Below are 19,129 nucleotides of genomic sequence, written 5' to 3' on the forward strand. Positions count from 1 at the left end.
AGATCCCAATCATAAACTTGGAGAATCCAACGAGAATGCAAGTGTAGACAAGGAGATGTTCCAAAGACTAGTTGGAAAACTCATTTATCTTGCACATACACGACCGGATATTGCATATGTTGTAAGTGTAATAAGTCAGTTTATGCATAATCCTAAAGAAGTTCATTTGCAGGCTGCTCATCGAATTCTGCACTATTTGAAAGCCAATCCAGGAAAAGGAATTTTATTCAGAAGAAATGGAGGACTGACTCTTGAAGCATATGCAGATGCTGATTATGCAGGATCTCCAGTAGATAGACGGTCCACTTTTGGTTACTGTACCTTCTTAGGAGGAAACTTAGTCACTTGGAGGAGTAAGAGGCAAAATGTAGTGGCTCGGTCAAGTGCAAAGGCAGAATTCAGGGCTATGGCACAAGGAGTGTGTGAATTACTCTGGTTGAAGATAATTTTAGAAGACCTGAAGATTCCACGAGAAGAGCCTATGAAACTATATTGTGACAACAAGTCAGCCATCAATATTGCTCACAATCCTGTTCAACCTGACAGGACGAAGCACATCGAAATTGATCGACACTTTATAAAAGAGAAACTGGACAGCATGTTGATTTGCACTCCCTATGTGTCTACAAAAGGACAACTGGCTGATGTACTTACTAAAAGGGGCTCAATAGTACAGACTTTCGGAGAATTATAGCCAAGCTGGGAATGGAGGATCTCTATTCACCAGCTTGAGGGGGAGTGTTGGAAAACGTGGGGTTACTGGTTCAGATTTGAAAATAGAATTGTATATATTCCTAGGATTGTGGAAGGACTGATTTTGAAAGTTTTTTCTTTCTATTTCTTTCTTTCTATTTTTGTACTTTCTATTTTCTCTTCTTTCTATTTTCTTTTCTTTCTATTCTTATTTCTTTCTATTTATTGCACCAGCTTACTGTATAAATATGCCCATTGACAATAGAATGAAACATATCAGTATTCTACCATTCCAAAACAGCCTAGTCGTAATAGGGTTTTTGGGAGAGAAGAGAGAAGAGAGAAGAGGAGAGAGCACGAGAGTGAAAAACAAGTTCTGTTTTCCCTCTTCCTCTTAAACCCCTTATACGGAGCTCTCTCCTAATATAATTAGGAGATTATCCAAATCCGATTTGGATTTGAACTCTTTTAAGAGATAAGCATTATCCTCTTAAGAGGATAAGTGCTCCATACCCAGAACCATGCCCAGTTTTGACCCAAATCATATGACAACTTAAGTTGTCAATGTGACGACTTAACTAATCATATTAATAATGGGCCTTAGGCCCATTTTCCTTAAAGGCTCACGTCCCTAAGTGTTGCATGGCCACTTTGGGCCTGATATTGTATGGCGTGGGACCCCACAAAGGTCTCACTCAAGTTCATAAGGGTTCAGCCCTACTTCTGAAAGAGGTTAGGCCGAATTCACTGTTCAGAGCAATGAACCCCTGAGCCAATCGGCATGGGCTTAGTCTGGGCTCAACATTTACACCTAAATGATCATTGGATTCAGCCACCCAATGAAAACTCAAGGATAATGGACTTCAGTGAGTTAAGGCCCATCAGGTAATCAACCCCGTATGGTCTCTTACACTTAACCTCTCGGCTCATAATGATCAAAACACTACCCGACAAGGACCTCTCCCTTGGCTGCAACCTGGAAGGTGTAGTGCCACACTCTCTGCTCAGATGGATCCCAAGATTAAAACCCTTTGCAAACCTTTTTCATAAAATAGTAGTATATAACATATAAATGCATTTTGCAAAATTAGATTTCAAATACAGATGAAATCCACTGTTGGCAGTTTAGGTTTCCATCAGAGAGATTGTAAACCCTGATATTCACTTTGTCTAACAAAGGGGTCGATCCTATCACTATGATCACCCACTCAGGTGATTTCCCAAACTGCCCCAACATGCCCATGTATTTGACCCTTGATGGATCTCACTGATTGAAACATTAAAGATAGCCCAGTTCAACACCTAGCACAGTACCATAATCAAGTATGAGGTTATGTGTAACTTTCCAATTTGCCCATCTATCTCTAAGGTACAGGGCATAACTGGAAATCGGTCCAGGTTCAGTGTTTAAACACACATCGCATGTGCTTGAGGTCTACCCCGACAACTGAGACAAGCTGCTCCAACTATTTGGCAGCACACCAATGTCAGCCTTGTCAGGATAAACTCACCAAGCCTATCCAATGGCTGAGAATATTATAAACTAACACGTCTCATAAGCGTCCAACTTAAGGGGTAATACACAAAAAGCATACCAATATCAACATGAAACAATAATGTTCTTAAGTCTGATTGGAGCTAAGGGCATACATTGTCCAACAAGAAAATCCTCCAAGGGTGGATTTGTAAAAGAAAACTGGAATGAGATAGTTAGCCATGGCTAAACTACTTGTAAGGGGTGCTTGATGCAATAATGTGGTATTATCATTCTCTATCCATATATCAATAGAATTCTTTAATGGTTTTTGATTAAAAAATTCAGAAGTCATATTTACTGGTAAAAACGATTATAAAAATGCCACTTAACTTTCAATATGTTAAAAAGAGTTCAGCTTTAGTCTTTCATTTGTATCACACTGTTGGCATGATACTCATCATTTCTCGCTGTTTTGGCATTTGGTACATTTTGACACAGCAATTATGATTCAATTGGTGAACCATTTGAAATGGATGCTACAGAGCATGTTTGTTTTCATGTAAGGCCTTGCCCCTGCCTTCTCTTAGTATTTACTTTCTATATTTTGCCAATAAACTTCTACTAGAATTGAGAAATAATTGGTGATCTTGATTTCTTAGGGATGGAATTCCAAGAAGTCTTCCACACCCAGCTCTATTGGCAATTGGCTTCAATGTCGAGAAGTTCTATATGATGACACAGGGGCAATTGTTGAGGGACATATATGTGGAAAGTGGCGCAGGTACAGGAGCAATGTTTCAGCCAAGTATTTTATAGCATTTCCTAATTCCTATCATGAGTGACTATTCTCTTTTAAGCCAATGAAACTCTCATGTTGATATATTTCCTAATGTTTCCATTACATAATTTCGTTTCCATGGGTACTGACACGATATATTTCTAGGATCTACATATTCCCCATTGTTTTAATATCTCCTCTGTTGTTTTCAACAGATTACAGATTTTACTTTTCTGTTATATGCTTCTTTTCACTTTAAACCCATGCTTTATTTGAGTTAGCATTGTAGATGATTCATTCCTTCTTTCTTTCTTGTATGTAATATTTTTAATCATATTCATATATTATTTAATGCAATAAAATAATGTTGATGTTTTAATGCTTTTAAACTTTTATGAAAGGATACAACATAATAGCATAAGATGCATGTTCATATGGTAAATAAAATGATATTTATATGTAAAATATCTATAGAGGACTTTCTCCAGAAGCTTTCAAGAGGATGCACTAATTTGGGAAATAATGAGACAGGGGCTTCTTTTTTGTAAGTTGTCCAGAGTACTTAGTTTAGGGAGGATAGGTTTGGACCAAATTTCCTTCCAAAAGAAAGACTGAGGGTTGAGGATGGAGCACAAAGTAGAGAAGAAAGAAATACACGAAAAAGAGCCCAGCAGTTTTGGGGTCCAAATATGTGCATCAGATTTAGATGGACCCAAGCAAATAGGGCGAAGAAGTTTAAGAAGTAATGCAACTTGGTCGAGTTCAAATAGACACTTACTCCATGAGTTATCTTTATCATTTTCAACCTTTCTCTAAGTGACTGAATCATCACTATAACTCAAAACATTATCCTTACATATGGGATCAAGTCCATTATCACAATTTGCAGCATGGGAGTACAATCCTTTAGACAAGCAGAAGGCATAACCTCCTTATGCTGTGAAAATTGATTGTTCTGCTCCAGTGGAATTGCTGCATCTGGAAATAGTGTTCTCACTTCTCACAACACCATTTTCTCATATGTACCTTCATGAATTTGTTATTTGGCCCACTTATGGAGGATGGGATTATTATTTTTCTTGGATCCTTTTAATTGTCTTTGCCCTTATTTTTTTCTTTTTTTGAATTGAGCTTTCACATATTTATGATTCTCAGTAGCAAAACCAATTTTGTGCTCTAGAAGTGCAAAGTACTCAACATTAATTGTTGTTTACAGGGCACCACTTTTTGAAGTTCAAACAGATGATTGGGACTGCTCCTGTGCTGTCCTTTGGGATCCAATTCATTCTGATTGTGCTGTTCCTCAGGTAATTCCGTTTTGTTAATTTTCTTGGTTAGTATCTTTAAGTAGCATTGATACCATTTTTAAGTTGTTCAAATTAGTAAGCACAGCTGCACAGTTAAAAGATGCAGTTATTTAGAGTTGGGATTATTTGCTAATCTTTGATGGGTCCTTCCCCCACACCATAAGCAAGGATAACCAACTGATACAACTATTACAGAGATTACAAGACTATAAGTTTGTAACAGTAGGAACATACAGAATACAATGGAAGAGGTAACCACCTATATAACTTGCATCTTACCAGTCTTCTCCTAACAAGAGGATCTCATCAAGGCCTTAAGGGACCTTCTTCCTAAGCTCATAGGTCTTTGTTACAAATGACAAATGAGTCCCTGGATGACCTTAGTAGATTACCTATTAGAGATCCTTCAATCCTTCTCTTATGGTGATTTAGATAACAATGTGAAGTCCTACAATCTGTGGGATTGGAAGAGGAAATTAAGGATCTCAGTTATGACAACAAAAAATCAGATCTGAATAGAGATGAGAAGGAGAAGAAACATTGCACCTTTAGAAATTAGGGATGAAATAGAGAGAAAGATCACAACTTTGTTCTCAAGGCATCATCTAAAGTGATAAGGTGTCCTTGGCGGGGTGCGTAGCACGAATACCATATTTTTATTATAAATGTATCCATTAAGGTAGGATGAAGACGATTGGGAAGATCCAAGGCAAGAAGATGTCTGGCACGATGAAAGCAACATTGGAAGTGTCTTACCCACTAAAACTTATAATCTGTGGAATGATGAGATAACAGGGACGCTTCTACTGTTTGAAGAACCCTCTAGAACCTCTGTATTGTCACCGGAACAAGAAATAGAGGTGAGACTTTCCTCATCCCCTAAGGCGGACCTAGTTGTAGCCGACAATGATCTAAGAGAATTACCAAGGGAGACACAACGTCAGGATATCCAAAATAGAGATCCGAATATCAACACTATCCGAAGCACAGATACACAAGAGGAACAAAAGTCGGATGCTATCCCAGTGTTTCCTGCTAGGGACTCTCAATCAACCGGTTTCGTTCGAAGGAAGGTTTTGGACGTGCCGAACCAGGGAATCCCCACACTTTTATCTCCTATTCCTTTTTCCTCTCCTTTGCTCCCTTCTAAAGAGGTCTCTAATTTGGTCTTGGCTACCTGTGCAGGTCCTGTCATAACCCCACCAACTATGGAACTCTTAATCCAAAGTGCCGCAATTTTGGAGCCAAAGAATCAGTTGGGAGATGGAGTAGAGGAGGAGAGGGCTAGGGTTATATCTTTAATCCTGGAAGTTCTAGCTGACCCAACCCTAGGTTTGGATAGTGTTGAGGCTAGCCTAAACCCATTCACTACCCAAACAAAGCAATCCCAGAACGAAACTCTGGAGGGGCCAAAGGAAGATGGGCAGGAGGGAAAGGAGGGGTTAGAAGGAAAAGGAAAATGAGTGAGATTGAGAAGCTTAAGAGTGGAATAAATTACGAGAAGGAGGAAATTGGGAAGAAAAGAAGAGGGGAGTGTTGAGAGGTACCAACCTAGGGTGTCACAAATCAATAAGATGAAAATAATAAGTTGGAATGTAAGAGGATTAGAAAGTGCCAAGAAGAGAAGGTTAATCATGAATTTTTTTAGGAAAGAAAAGCTAGACTTGATCATGATTCAAGAAACCAAATTATCAGAGCTGAATAGAGGGTGGACAAGTAGCATTTGGGGAGCTAGGGGTTTGAGTTGGTCATATACACCTTCGTGGGGAGCTTTAGGGGGAATTCTGACCATATGGAGAAATGAGGAAATGGAATGTGGAAGAATTGATAGGCCAGTATTCAATCTCCCTAAAAATTAAAAGAAAGTTGGACGGAAGAGAATGGGCTTTAACAAATGTGTATGTTCCTAATTCCTATAGAGAAAGAGAAGCTTTCTGGGAGGAATTATGTGCCATCAGGGGATTGTGGAATGGCCCGTGGTGTGTGGGGGGTGATTTTAATGTCATCAGATACTTGGGGGAATCAAACAACCCGAATCAGGGATTAACTACTAGCATGAGGAGGTTCAATAGGCTAATAGACTCTTTGGATTAAGAGACCCCCCTTGCTTCAAGTAGATTATACTTGGTCAAATTTTCAATCCCCCCCAACCTGCTCCAAACTAGACATATTCCTCTTATCTCTAGAGTGGGAAGAAACATGGGGATCCTTGATTGCAATAGGCTTACCTAGAGTAACCTCAACCTCAGACCATTACCCTATTTGTATTGAGAAAGAAATCCCAGGGGGAGGCCCTTCTCCGTTCAGATTTGAGAACATGTAGTTCGAAGACCCTACCTTTAAGATTAGGCTAAAGGAGTGGTGGAAGACACTCAAACCTTTGGGGAGGTTAAAAATGGTAGGTTTCTCCAGAAAATTGAAGAGGCTAAAAGAAAAAATAAAATGGAATAAAGCCCATTTTGGAAGGGTAGAGGAAATAAAAGATATCTTGGTGAAAAGGATTGAGGAGCTAGACAGGAAAGAGGCTCTTAGAGTCATTTCAAAAAAAGGAGGGGAAAGATGGAATCAAAAGTAAAAACTTGAAGATATACTACGAAAGGAGGAGATTTGTTGGAGACAGAAATCAAGATGTCAGTGGCTTGCTAAGGGGGATGGAAACACTAAGTTTTTTCACTCTCTTGCAACGGGAAGGAGAAAGAAGAATTTAATCTTGAGTGTGGAGGAAGAGGGACAAGTGGTAAGAGAAAGCCAGGGGATTACAAGGATTTTTGTAAATCACTTTAAAGAAATTTTCTCAAGCCCACAGGGAGTGTTGCCAGAGATGGAAGGTGATATTTTGTCAGAAGAACAATCTCGTGTCCTAGAAAGGAGATTTTCCCTGCAAGAAACCAAGGAAGCTATTTTTTCAATGGATAGATCTAAAGCCCATGGAATCAAAAGTAAAAACTTGAAGAGATACTACGAAAGGAGGAGATTTGTTGGAGACAGAAATCAAGATGTCAGTGGCTTGCAAAGGGGGATGGAAACACTAAGTTTTTTCACTCTCTTGCAATGGGAAGGAGAAAGAAGAATTTAATCTTGAGTGTGGAGGAAGAGGGACAAGTGGTAAGAGAAAGCCAGGGGATTACAAGGATTTTCGTAAATCACTTTAAAGAAATTTTCTCAAGCCCACAGGGAGTGTTGCCAGAATTGCCAGAGATGGAAGGTGATATTTTGTCAGAAGAACAATCTCGTGTCCTAGAAAGGAGATTTTCCCTGCAAGAAACCAAGGAAGCTATTTTTTCAATGAATAGATCTAAAGCCCCTGGGCCGGATGGCTTCTCCATTGCCTTCCATCAAGAGTGTTGGGATATGGTAAAATTAGACATCTTAGAGGTCTTTAATGAATTTTTCTCCAAAGGGGAGGTATCCCCAGGAGCAAATGCCACATTTATCACTTTGATTCCAAAGAAGAGGGAGGCCAAAACCCCCAAAGACTTTAGACCAATAGGTCTCATTGGGAGTGTTTACAAAATTCTGTCAAAGGTTTTAGCAAAAAGACTAAAAAAGGTATTACCCTCGATCATATCTCCTTTTCAAGGAGCTTTTGTAGAAGGAAGGCAGATTGTGGATCAAATCTTGGTGGCTAATGAATGTGTAGGGGAAAGAAGAAAGGGTAGAGAAAAGGGGCTGGTTTGTAAGGTAGATCTAGAAAAAGCCTATGACTTGGTTAATTGGGATGTCCTAAAAGTTTTAGAAATATTCGGATTCGGAGATAGATGGAGGGCTTGGACCAAAGGATGCTTTAGTTTAGCTCACTATTCAATCAGAATCAATGGCACAACAAATGACTTCTTCCCAGCCAGGAGAGGAATTTGGCAAGGTGACCCCCTATCCCCATTCTTGTTTACCTTAGTGGCAGAAGTGTTAAGTAGAATGGTGGCAAAAGCTGATGCTCAAGGCCTCATCAAAGGGTGGAGTTGCCCATCTCCAATTTGCAGATGACACCATATTTTTTTTGTAAAGGAAACAATCAGGAGTGGGTGGAAAATTTGAGGGTGCTGCTGAATAATTTTGTGGGAGTGACAGGGCTGAGGATAAATTGGACCAAAAGTGGAATTGTAGGGGTCAATTTGGAGGAAGGGGATCTAACAAGATTTGCAGAAATTTTGGGGTGTGAGATCAGAAGCTGGCCTATTAGTTACCTAGGTTTACCCTTAGCAGGAAACCCCAAGTCAGTTGGTTTCTAGAAACCCGTGATAGAAAGGTTTGATAGGAAGTTAGCCCTTTGGAAGAAGAATTACATTTCGTTGGGTGGAAGAATAACCTTGATTAGAGCCACTCTGGCAAACCTCCCCACCTACTTCCTTTCAACTTTTAGAATCCCTTCTAAGGTAGAAAACTGCCTAGAAAAGTATATGAGAAATTTCCTATGGGACCTAGGAGAGGAAGGGAAGGATCACTTGATCTAGTGGGAGCAGGTTAGTAAACCCAAGGAACAAGGGGGTTTGGGAATTGGAAACATCCTTTTAAGGAACACAGCTCTACTAGGTAAGTGGCTTTGGAGGTTTCCATTTGAGGGTGACAAATTGTGGCACAAAGTGATTGAGAGCATTCATGGGGTGGCTGGAAATGGATGGGATGCAAAAGTTTCCCCTCACATGTCTTCGGCTGCTCCTTGGAAAGCAATTCATGAAATCTATCCTACTTTCCTCAATTCCATCCGGTTTGATGTGGGACAAGGTAATAGAATTCTGTTTTGGGAAGATCTATGGGTAGGGGAAACCCCACTAAAAGATAAATTTCTTGATCTCTTTGCATGATCTAACCTCAAGGGGAAAGCTATATCCATGTTAGGATCTCTGTGTCCAACTGGTGTGAACTGGAATTTAGGCTTTAGAAGGGGACTAAGGGAGAATGAGTGTGAATCCTTAGCCCGTTTGCTGAACCTCTTAGGGCAAATCCACCTGGACCCTTCATTGGAAGATTCAAGAATCTGGGTAGGCTCTCCAGATGGCCTCTTTTCTTGCTCCTCTTTCTTCAAAGTACTTGCTTCCCCCAACCCTCTAGGTGGGACCTTCCCTGTGAAAGAAATCTGGTGCAAGCCTATTCCTCCTGAAGATCCAAGCTTTCTGTTGGGAAGTAGTCCTTGGTAAGGTAAACACTTGTGATATGCTGCAAAAAAGAAGGCCATATATGTGCCTTTCTCCTCACATGTGTTCACTGTAAGGAAAGTGGTGAGACCCTTTCTCATTTAATGATATCTTGTTCTTTTGTGCATCAAATTTGGGATTTCTTTTGTACTATCTTTGGCTGCAGGTGGGCTCCCCCTCAAGATGTGGCAGGACTCTTCAACCATGATTTCTTGAAACAGAGAAAGAAAAGAGGGATGGTAATGTGGAAAGCAACTAAGGCAGCAATCTGTTGGGTAATATGGGAAGAGAGAAACAACAGAATCTTCCTGGAAAGAAGTAGAACAGTAGAGGAAGTGATTGATAATATCAAAGTGAAAGTAGCCCATTGGGTAAAACTCTTGGACTGCTTGCAAGTCTTCTCAGTTGAAGATATTCTAAGAACATGGTCCGAAGTAGCACAATCTTCGAGAGAGAGAGAAAATAAGGCCGGAGTGGAAACCACCTGAAGGCATTAAAGTAAAGCTGAATTTTGATGGGTGCTCATGTGGAAATCCAGGCATCTCAGGAATAGGAGTATTAAGAAACCCTGGCAGGAGGATATTGGGTATGCTCTGAGGGCCGATTGGCAACGGAAACTCGTTGAAGGCTGAGCTACTGGCATTATTACAAGGGTTAAAGCTAGCCAAACAACTAGCATGCAGACATGTTGAAGTGGAAAGGGATTCAAAAGTAGTAATTTCATGGGCAACAAATAGCAGCCACCCCCCATGGATGTTTAAACATGTGATTAGGGAAGTGGAGAAGATTGCCAAGGAGGTTGAGGCTGAATTTAAATGGGTCCGTAGAAATGCAAATAGGCTAGCTGATGGATTAGCAAAACAAGGGGCATTGAGACAACAATTATTTTGGGCTACATTGTAATGAGGGATAAATAGAGTGAGGAAAAGGGATCAACAGTCCCATCATCAAATTGTATAAAATGTTTACAATCTGAATCTGAATTTTAATAAAACACATATTTACTGATAAAAAAGAAAAAGGTGACTAAGCGCATGTTTAGGAGATAATACACTCCCTTGGGTGACAAAAATCATAACTGTGTTCCGAGGGTGACACCCCATATATCAAGTCAAACAGGGGTAATTTCCCTTCAGTTTTGTCAACAAGGATCAATTTTTGCAGAAACTTCATGGAAATCGGTGATGCAGTATCTTTCTTTCAATGACCTATTGAATGAATTGACAAAGCTGAAGCTTGAATTAGAATACATAGTGGAACAAGTTGGACGTGAATATCATGCAGAAGTTTGAATTTGAATGAAGGGACAGGAATGGAATTCTTTTGGACATCAAACATCAACAGATAAAGAATCAGAGCAATTTGCATCCATAGTTTTCAAGGTGCCAAGGCGAGGCGAGGCGACAGAGGGGCGCCTTGTCACCTAGTTGCCTAGGCGATGGATTTTTTTAAGTGAAAAATACATATCCTAGGTAGTTCCCTAGGTTCCATAACCATCTTTCCTTAAATAACTATCCATAATTTTCATAAGAAAATTATAAACTTCATGTTTATGTCTAGAAAATCAACATATTTATGAGAAGAAAAAGAAGAAAGAAAAGAAAATTCAAAAAATATGGGGACTGAACCCCTGTTTTTGTCATAGGAAAAGAAGAAAAGAAGAAGAAGAAATGTTGATTAGACAAAACTTTAAGTTTTTCCCTTATTGGTTCAAATTCTGAAGTTTTTGAGGGTTCAATACAGCAGTTAGCAATGTTTGTGTTGATTAAACCCTAACAAATAAGAAAATAATAAAAAGAAAATAGTTTATAAACACAAAAAATGAATATTTTTGCTTAATAATGTCTATTTTATAATTATAATCTCAAAAAAATAACAATATAAAAGTATTTTATAAGACACTATACAAAACTGCTAGGCGACTGGGCGAGGCGAGCCTGCAAGGGCGCCTTGTCGCCTAGGCGTCGCCTTGGCAACTATGTTTGCATCAAAAAACACAATAAGAAAAATCGAAGAACAATTTTACATGCACATTGAAGACATCAATTGGAGAATGCCATTAAAGATTGAAGTTTGAAATCATGGAATTGAAGAGCCAACTTGTTCAGTTCACTATTGATGTAGAACCCACCCAAATATTTGAAGATGCAGATGACGAAGCTGAGGTGTTGGGGGAAATTAAAGATTGACTTTTTAAAATTATGGGGGTTGTTAAAAAGTGAACAGCTTCAATTAATTTGAAAAATCTAAAGTTATCAATTTTTTGATAGTTATTGTCTTGGTCATAAATTATGAAAGGTTAAAGTGCTTAGGTTTGAGAAGCAGAATGGGATGTGAAAGGATAGTGGAATAGTCTAGCTTTCTTATAATGCTCTATAAATAGAATGATTTTAGGACATCGAAAGAAAGAAAGAAAGAAAGACAAAAGGCAACAAGTGAAAGGCAGTGCCAAAAGTGAGAGGTCTGCGAAGGGAAGTTTGAAATAGGATAGTGTCTTTTATGGATTTGTCCCGAAATTTCGTTGTCCTTTTATTGCATATTGCATCCATATTTCATTAAATATTTTAGATAATTATCTTATTTTGGTTATGCAGTCAATATTGCTTCTAGCTTTATGAGTGAACCTAGTAAACTGCACCTTATAGCAGCCAAAAGAATCTTGAGATATGTCAACAGAACCAAAAAATTGGAACCTTGGGGGGTCCCAAAGGATTCTTTTGGTTTGGATTTCTGGTCTTTAGAACGGAAATGGAGATCGATATATTGTAATTCTGTTTTTTTCTTATTTATTCCTTGTGATGTCTCATCACCTTTTTCCATGTACCTTTTTCTCGCCCTAATGATTTTTTTTTTAATTTACTACCCAAAAAGGATATTGCTTAAGTAGTGGGAAATGATTTAAGGGCCAATAATTTAACAATAGATATGGCATTACATAGAATGGAATGGCAGAACAAGATTCATATAGCAGACCCCATGTGGATGGGGCAAGACTTAGATGATGATGATGGAATTACTCTTAGGGATGCAACTTGGGCAGGTTTGCTTTGAGGTTTGTTAAATTTTAAATGGGTCTGGCCTAAGGGCTCGGGCAATGTTGAGTAAAATCTTCAATTTGGGCACCTGAGTGGGACCCCTAATTACTCGATTAAGTGCTAACTACTTGTCGTATTATAGTAGTGTATCCAAAATATTGAAGTGTCATAATTAAGAAGGAAATTATCCAATGTTGCCCCCAGCTATCTAGTCTTGGGAGGGTTGGACTGTATACAGACCTAACTTTTTTTTTTTTAATGCAAAGCGGCTTCTCTCAGACTTGAACCCACATTCTCATGCTTGTCAGCCTGAGATAACCAAGCAATGTTCCCTTGAAATATTGGCATTTATAGATTTAACATGTTATTGTCTTTTAGATGATAATTTGCAATGTTTTAAGTGGAAAATTAATGTTCTTATAACACCTACAGGGGAGGCATCAGATATTGTAGCTATAATGGGTCTTCACCCAGGCTCAACCATTTGGTTCTTATTTATTTGCACAAATTTTAGATGAATTGACTAAACATATTCAAGGGGAGGTCCCATGGTGCTTGTTATTTGCTGATGACATTGTATAAAGTGATGAAACTACCGAAGGATTAAATGCAAAATTAAGTTTATGGGCAAATACCTTAGAAAGAATTTTTAAAATATGTGGGATGAGAAATATATGCTCTATAAATTTAATATCACTAAGAGCATATATTAGGGTACACTTAGGATTGGAGACTGAGAAATAAATCAACGTGACCTTTTCTGTTGCCTTGGTTCAATAATCTGTAACAAATGAGAGGTTGAGGAGGAAGTTGCCCATACAATTAGAGTAGGATAGGCAAAATGGAGGGGTGCACCCCAAGTCTTATGTGATAGGTTAAAACTACTTAGGTTAGTAGGAAAACTCCATAAAACAGTTGTTAGGTCAGTAGTGCTGTATGGGGCCCACTGTTGGCCCTGTTGGGCTGTCAAAAACTAACTTGTTCAAAAAATGAGTAGCAGAAATTCGTATGCTGAGATGGATGAGTGGAGAAACTAAAACAGATAGGGTCAGCACTGAAGTCATTCGAAGGAACCTAGGAGTAGCTCCAGTTGGTGATAAAATGAGAGAAAGTAGACTAAGATGGTTTGGTTGTGTCCATAAAAGGATATCTACAGCACCTGCAAGAAGCAATCTGTTGCAAGTTGAAGGGTGTAAAGTGCTCTGGGCTGACCAAAAAAGGGCTTGAGTTGAAGTAATTAGAAATGATTTAAATGTATGTGATTTAACAATGGAATTGGCACTGAGCAGAACGGAATAGCAAAACAGGATTCACATAGCTGGTCCCACATAGTTGGGATAAGGCTGAGATGATGAGTAAAGAGCATTGCTATTTTTTAAAATTTATAGAACTAATGAATTATTTCAATTTTTTGGCATTGTAAAATTCTATTTACCTATGCAACTAGGCTCTCCACTGTTACCTAGAATTGTCTATTTGGCTTGAGAAATCTGCACTCTTATCCATAGTTATCTTTAAACAAACTTTTTTCATTCAATACCAAATCACAGTATGAGGCAAGTTGAACCAGCATTAGAGAAAAGTGACAACTGAGAAGATGGGAGATTTCCAGGAGGCCAACAGGTGGAGAACAGAATCATTGAAGCAAAGAAGATCATCTTTGAGCAGGGAAGAATAAATGGAAGGAATGTGCTAGAAAACAGAGAAGACGGGAGGGCAATGATATTCTTACCAGAGGAGGCAACTCTCTGGCTAAAAGGTTTCGTTGATGGTGCAATGTAATCAGTCAAATAATGCTGGAGTTGTAATATCTTGTTTAATTTCTTAATGAAAGCTAGCATTTCCTATCAAAGAAAAATGAGGCTGAGCTAAGGCAATGGGAAAGGATGGCTCATCGCAATATAGGAGTTTTTTGATAGTAACAGACGTCAAATGGCCTGTATTCTGGAGGGAAACAAGAAAATAGGGTAGTCCTTTGTTAAAAATTTACAGGAGTTTCTTAACCTTGTTGAAAGGCTGCCAATGATAGGAAAAAGTAGAAACAATGAAGAGAATGATGGTACTGATAATCTACATTTTGTGAAGAAGGGTGAAAAGTTTGTGGAGAAGAACAAATTACTTTACCTTAGTGCATCTCAGTAGCTAGTTCAAAATCCACCCAAAGGTAACATTGAAGCAGGGAGAGGGAAGTGGGAGAATCATATGGTGATACTGTGGAGGAGGATGGTACAGACTGGAAGGAAATACTGAATACAGTGAGAGAGAAACTAGGGCTTGATGATGATGCTGTACTATATTACCTTTTGAAGATAGGAAGACCGTGCTTGAAACTAAAAATTGATTAATTCAAGTCCAAAGCTGGATGCTGTGTTGCAACGAATGAACAGAATTTGGGGTTTGTGGGATGAGCTAGGGGTGAGCATTATTCAGTTAAAACCGAATTACCGAACTGAAAATTTTGGTTTCGGTTTTTTTGGTTCAGTTTTTTCAGTTTTTGGGTAATTTGGTTTGGTTAATTCGGTTTTTAACAATTTTGGTTTTTGGTTTCGGTTTTAGATTTAGAAATTCAGTTAATCGAAAAAACCAAATTACCTAAAATTCATTATATAATATATAATATACAATATATAATATTTATGCTATATATTTATATATTAATATTATATATAATGTATTGTAATGAAATTAAATTTTATAATATATATTATAATAACTAAATTCAGTTTTTAACCGAAATAACCGAAAACCGAACCAAAAATTTTGGTTTGGTTATTTCAGTTTAATGGAAAATCGGTTTCGGTTTTCATTTTATTATTTCAGTTTTAAAAATTTCGGTTTATTTGGTTCGGTTTTTAACCGAATATACCGAATGCTCACCCCTAGGATGAGCTGACCATTGAGAAAATTGTGAAGACCATGGGAGGATCTCTCAAACTAGAGGTGAGAATCAATGGGGTTAAACTAGAGGACGTGCCCTGTTTGATCGAGGTATTCTCAGATGGTGTCTGGAACAGAGTCTGGATGCTCTCAGAAGTTGAAACGTTGTGGTGGAGGGAGGCGACCAAGGTTGAAGACAATGCTGATTTGGCAGTAGGGTGCACACGTGGAAGGCTTGGAGAGGAAATCGTTGGAGAGGCAATGCAATTAAGGAAGCTGAACAGTCAAGTAGTGAGTGCCGAGTGCAGGTTTTGCCTATTTTAGAAGTAAATTCAAATTGTTTTGAATTAAATAGAAGGGCAAAGAGTAATATCACTTTTTCTGATGTGGCTTGAAGGAAAGGTTTTCTTGAGTCAGGTAAGGAGTTGGACAAGCTTTTACAGTTTAATCCTAAACTGTTGGGACTGTCAGTGGCTTGATAGCTAAACCAAGTAAGGAGAAACCTGGCTCATGTGATAAAGTTAGTTCACCACGTGAGTCAGGGAGAGGAGAATGTTTTGGAGATTCTGGACAATAGCAAGCGTCTATCATCGTCCCAACTTAGGAACCTCAACACCAGTAAGCAGAGAGCGTTGCTTACTAAAAATAAATATAAATAGCTCAAATTAATAAAAATATAGAAACAACTAGAAATAACAAAATTGAAGCTAGAGAAAACTGATTTATTTCTCCATGAGTTCTTCCTTTCTTCCATGCTCGCATCAATTGGTCCTTACATTTTGATTGTAATTTGAAGATCTGGGCTTCCTGAATAGGCAGTATGTTGCTCAAGGTGGATGACAGCTTGTTTTAGGTGTTGTTACCCTTAAGGGAGATAGGGGCTCAATCAAAGCAGTATAGTTGCACTCATCATGAGCATTTTCATGGACTAGCTGAATCTGGAGAATTTCTTGTATAGATGCATCTCTCTCTCTCTCTCTCTCCCCCTTCCCATGTGTTACATCCTCTCATGTGCATGTGGCTGTTTGCTATTTATTATGTTTTCTGTATATGGCTGTAATCCTCTCATGTGTACAGCATTTTGCTCTTTTTAAAATAAGACTTGTTATTCCTCAAAGGATCCATCTGAAGGAGCTACTGAAAAACCTGGCGAGGCATTGCAGCTGTTCCCCCCCCCCCCCCCCCCCCCCCCCCTCAAATAGCTTCTCTTATCATATTGTTTTAACCTCAACAATGATTATAAACTTGTCAGTTTAGTTTACATCTTTATAATCTTGTTTTTTATGTAACACATTCTATCTTTTCTTTCTTCATTTTCCACAGGAGCTGGAAACAGATCAAGTTCTAATGCATCTAAAATATATAGGACTGGTATGCTCTTTACACTGTCCATTATAGGTTATAGGTCTGGATATGCTCTACATTGTTGGATGTCTAAGATGATAAGTTGCCTATTATTTTGATGGAGCTCAAATTGAACCTGTTTGCAGGGCAATATTCATATTGTTCACTTATAATTATGCTAAGTTAAAACATCTTATCTGTTTTGCTTTGTATAAATTCTCTCTTTTTTGTAGAGCTTCCTTACATACAAAAAGACAATTTACATGTACCTAGAGAAAAGCAAAGGAATTACAAAAGTACTATGTCAATTCTTTTACAATGTCATCCCCCTCTGTTCCTATCACTAGAAGGATTAGCAGTTATCCTCCTTAGCAGCCTTTTCATTTCTATTCGTATCACTAGAAGGATTAGCAGTTATCCTCCTTAGCAGCCTTTTCATTTCTATTCCAATGACTAGAAGGATTAGCACCTATCCCAAGACATGAAGCAATAAAAAACTATGCACCTTCAACTAGCAGGTTCTCAGGAGGTGGATCCTTGTTTGTCTTGGCCGGGTATTGTTAGTCCTATTTCATTTCCTGATGATCTCAATGTTCCTATAGCTTCCCAAAAGGGTGTTAGATTGCTAATTATACTTCTTGCACTTGTCTCCTTACTGCACCTATATTTTAGCTACTTCCAGTGTTTCTCTTTCCAAAAGTGTTGTAGTGGACCTAAATCTATTTAAGTGGACTAATTCTATGCTGGAAGATCAATGCCCTCTATAAAAGTAAAAATAATAAAAAACAACACTTGGGAACTAGTGGATCTTTTTTAAGGGAAAGAGCTTTTTGTAGGGTGCAAGCGGGTTTTCTCTTGAAGCATAGGACAAATGGATCCATAAAGAGATACAAGGCTAGGGATATCAAGGGTTTCATCCAAATGCATGGTATTGACTATAGAGACATTTGCACCTATAGCGAAGATACTCCATATGCATTCTTATACCCTTAGCAGCCAACTTGAAACTTCATCAGCTGGAAATGAAGAATGCCTTCTTAAATGATGACCTAGAGGAAGAGGTTTGTGTCTTAAAACAATGATCAAGAGCATGGCTCAACAGGTTTAACAAGGTTGTTCAGCTTGTGGGGTTTAGACAATATCAAGCTGATAAAACTATTTTTGTTAAGAGGGAGGGAGTAAAAATAGCAGTGTTGATTGTTTGTATTGATGACATTATGATTACTTTTTTTTTTTAAGGATAAAATAAAAACTCATTAGAAAAAGGAAAAAATAATTCAATAGGAAGGTGATAAGATATCACCCGAAGAGGAAAAAAACCCAAAGAACCCAACAAAGATCTCAAGAGTCCCATACTAAAAGCCAAAAAACCAAAACTGACAAAACTTTATGATTCTCTCAAAACAATCTCAAGCAAAAGTCAAAGAAACAATCCAGAAAGACCCCATGAGAGCAAAAACATTCAAACCACCCCTGGAGTGAAACTTAATCCCTCCTTGCTCCACAACCAAGACCTCAATCTCCACAAACTCATCCTCCCGGCTTGAAACATCTTTGCCCCAACATTTGTCACCTTCCCGATGAGCTTTTTTGTTCACTTTCTCTTCTCTTATCCTTCTTTCAACATCCTAAAAGGCTCTTCTCACAAAATCCTCACCACCCTAGAAAAACAAACCTAGACTCTTTCCAATCGTGACCTCTCTATCCACCTGGTTTTGGAGAGTCCCACACCATGCTCTGTTATTGACTCCATCGTTATTTTGCATTATCCCACTCTTAGCAAAAGTACAATCAGCATCACTCTGTTATTCTATTGCTCTTTCCTTGAATGGGAGGTCACTAGCTGGCTTTGCACTGTTGCCCCCCTAATGTCGGTGCTAGATGTCCTACTGTCTCTTAATCTTTTCATCTTATAAACCCATTTGTAGTTTTTCATAGATCTTGCTCCCGCTAGACCAAGTTTTAGCCTGAAGAATATCTTCATCATATGCACTGTATTGTGATTTTTTGAGCTATGTGATTTCTTGTTGATTGCTGTAAACAGACTGGACCGAATGGGTCCTAACAGCCTCTCTTGTAATATCCTTTATTTTATGTTGATGGGCCACACTTAATGGGCTTGTTATTTATTCTTGTTTCATTTTTCTTTATGTAACTGCCAAGCTGGCCGCCCACTTAAGGGCATTCTTGTCATCATCAAATTTTTAGATCTTAATAAAATAGGGTTAGAGGAGAATGGAGAATTATTTGACTCCTTCTCTTACCTCTTCTCTTCGCCATCTTCTTCTTTTGTACAGTTATTCAGACATGTTTTATTCTGCTAATCGCTAAGTTTAATCTTGATATTAAAGGACTGATTTACATCTTGGTATTAGAACGGGTTTAGTTCCTCTTCCTTCTTTTTCTTCGTTCCTGTACACTCTAAAATCAAGAGAGTGTATGGAGAGATAGGTTCTCTATAGTATAGAGAATCACTTGCCTAGTTG

At 38.4% G+C, this 19,129-nt stretch overlaps 1 protein-coding gene across 5 annotated transcripts in view; it reads left to right on the top strand.

Moving 5' to 3' along the window:
* The window catches only part of LOC148844028 (RING/FYVE/PHD zinc finger superfamily protein), a 53,466-nt gene that overhangs the window by 27,468 nt on the left and 6,869 nt on the right, over positions 1–19,129 (top strand). For all 5 annotated transcript variants that reach the window (XM_088959613.1, XM_088959618.1, XM_088959617.1 and 2 more), the window contains 4 exons: positions 2,669–2,729; positions 2,830–2,951; positions 4,165–4,255; positions 16,623–16,670. In XM_088959613.1, the coding sequence (XP_088815739.1) occupies positions 2,669–2,729; positions 2,830–2,951; positions 4,165–4,255; positions 16,623–16,670 (322 nt within the window). The remainder of the gene's footprint in view (positions 1–2,668; positions 2,730–2,829; positions 2,952–4,164; positions 4,256–16,622; positions 16,671–19,129) is intronic.

The sequence above is a fragment of the Nelumbo lutea genome, chromosome 8 (assembly GCF_056320005.1).
Source record: "Nelumbo lutea isolate HS-2025 chromosome 8, American lotus-T2T, whole genome shotgun sequence".
Classification (NCBI taxonomy): Eukaryota; Viridiplantae; Streptophyta; class Magnoliopsida; order Proteales; family Nelumbonaceae; genus Nelumbo; species Nelumbo lutea.